General features: G+C 69.7%; 1 protein-coding gene across 1 annotated transcript in view; it reads right to left on the minus strand.

The window, feature by feature from the left end:
- Nucleotides 1-136, minus strand: part of CAMSAP3 (calmodulin regulated spectrin associated protein family member 3) — a 24,466-nt gene extending 24,330 nt beyond the window's left edge. Inside the window, exon 1 of the mRNA XM_044672941.1 lies at nucleotides 5-136. Coding sequence (XP_044528876.1) covers nucleotides 5-136 — 132 coding nt within the window. The remainder of the gene's footprint in view (nucleotides 1-4) is intronic.
- Between the last annotated feature and the right edge of the window lie 1,354 nt (nucleotides 137-1,490).

Genomic DNA, 1,490 nt, shown 5'->3' on the forward strand with positions numbered 1-1,490 from the left:
AGGCGGCCCGCAGCACCCAGGCCAGGCTGGCTGCCGTCTTGGCCCGCGGGAAGTCGTACTGATCCAGTGGCTTGATCTCGGGCACCAGGAAGGTTTTCCGCAGCGGCCCGGGGCCGGCGGGCGCCGCCTCCACCATGACGGCGCCGGGGATGCGCTGCCTGCTCTGCCCGGGCCGAGCTGGGCCGAGCCGGTCCGAGCCGGGCAGGCCTCGGCTCCTCTCCGCTGGGCTAGCACCGGGCCGAGCCGCCGCCGCCGCCGCCGCCGCCGCAGCTGCCGGGCTCCGGGCTCCGGGCTCCAGGTGCAGCAGCAGCAGCAGCAGCAGCAACGTTTCCCCCCCCACCAACCCTCCTCCCCCTCTCCGCCCCGCCGCGGCCGCTGCCGCCCCGCCCCAGGGGCCGGGCCTCAGGTATGCCCCGCCCCCCGCCCGCGCCCTCTCCCGGACCCAGGCGGCCGAGCCCCTTCTCTCCCTCCTGGGCTGCCGGGATGTGGGCTCCCGACTCAGGGCTCAGCGTCCCTGTGGGCGTGTGGCGGGGGGCGTGTCTGAGGGGGAAGTCCTCCGGGTCTCCCCTACGCTGGGGGTGCAGCGGAGCGGGGGTGCGGACCTGGGGAGGCGCTCTCTGGTTCCTGGCCCCCCCCCCTAGAAGACCCCGCCTCCACGTCTCCCCCCGCAGCTGAGCCCTAGACAGACTGACAGACAGGCCTCTATTGTGCGGCTCCTGGGCGCACCTGAACTCCACACACAAAGGAGGCCTGTCTGGCCGCTGGGTCTGCGCCCGGCCGGCTGTTCGTGGGTGGGTCCACGGCAGGCAGGCAGGCAGGCAGGTGGGGATGGGCACTGGGGTGTGTTGGGGCTTGCGTTGTTCCAGCGTGTGGATGTGGATGTGTCTGTGCGGGGAGGCGGGTGTGGACACAGATGAGACCGGGGCGTGGGTTTGTATATGCGTGTGTATGAGAAGGGTGGATGCCTGCCCGGCTCCGTGTCTAGTGGGGAGGGAGCCGTGTGTGCGTGCGTGGGAGGGTGTGTCCCTGTGGAGGGGAGGGAGGGGACCTGTGCGCTATCTCCGTGTGCCGGGAGAAGATGGACCCGGTGATCCAAGGCCAGCTGGGACGGAAGTCCAGAGGCCTGGCGCCTAGTCCCGGGCTGATTCTAACTTGCCGAATGACCTTGGACAAGTCCACTGGCCCCTGCCCGGGCCGAAAGTTCTTCCCCAGGGAAGGAAGGAGCTCGGACTCCTGGGTCCCGGTTCCAGGGGCAGAGCCACGTTGCCGGGTCCTGGGGCGGCAGGCATGTGGCTGCTCAGGCACTGCAGGGCTCCTTCTTCACGTGATGACCAACAGGGATTCCCATGACCTTTTTCAGCGCCACAGGACTAGCCCGCGTGTAGGCACCGGAGCATGTATGAACACAGTCTCTGGCCGAGCCGCACGCCTGTGCGGACTCACGTGTGAATACCTTCCCAGACACACGGGTAGACTCAGCGTCCCCTGCA

The sequence above is a fragment of the Gracilinanus agilis genome, chromosome 1, assembly GCF_016433145.1.
Source record: "Gracilinanus agilis isolate LMUSP501 chromosome 1, AgileGrace, whole genome shotgun sequence".
Taxonomy (NCBI): domain Eukaryota; kingdom Metazoa; phylum Chordata; class Mammalia; order Didelphimorphia; family Didelphidae; genus Gracilinanus; species Gracilinanus agilis.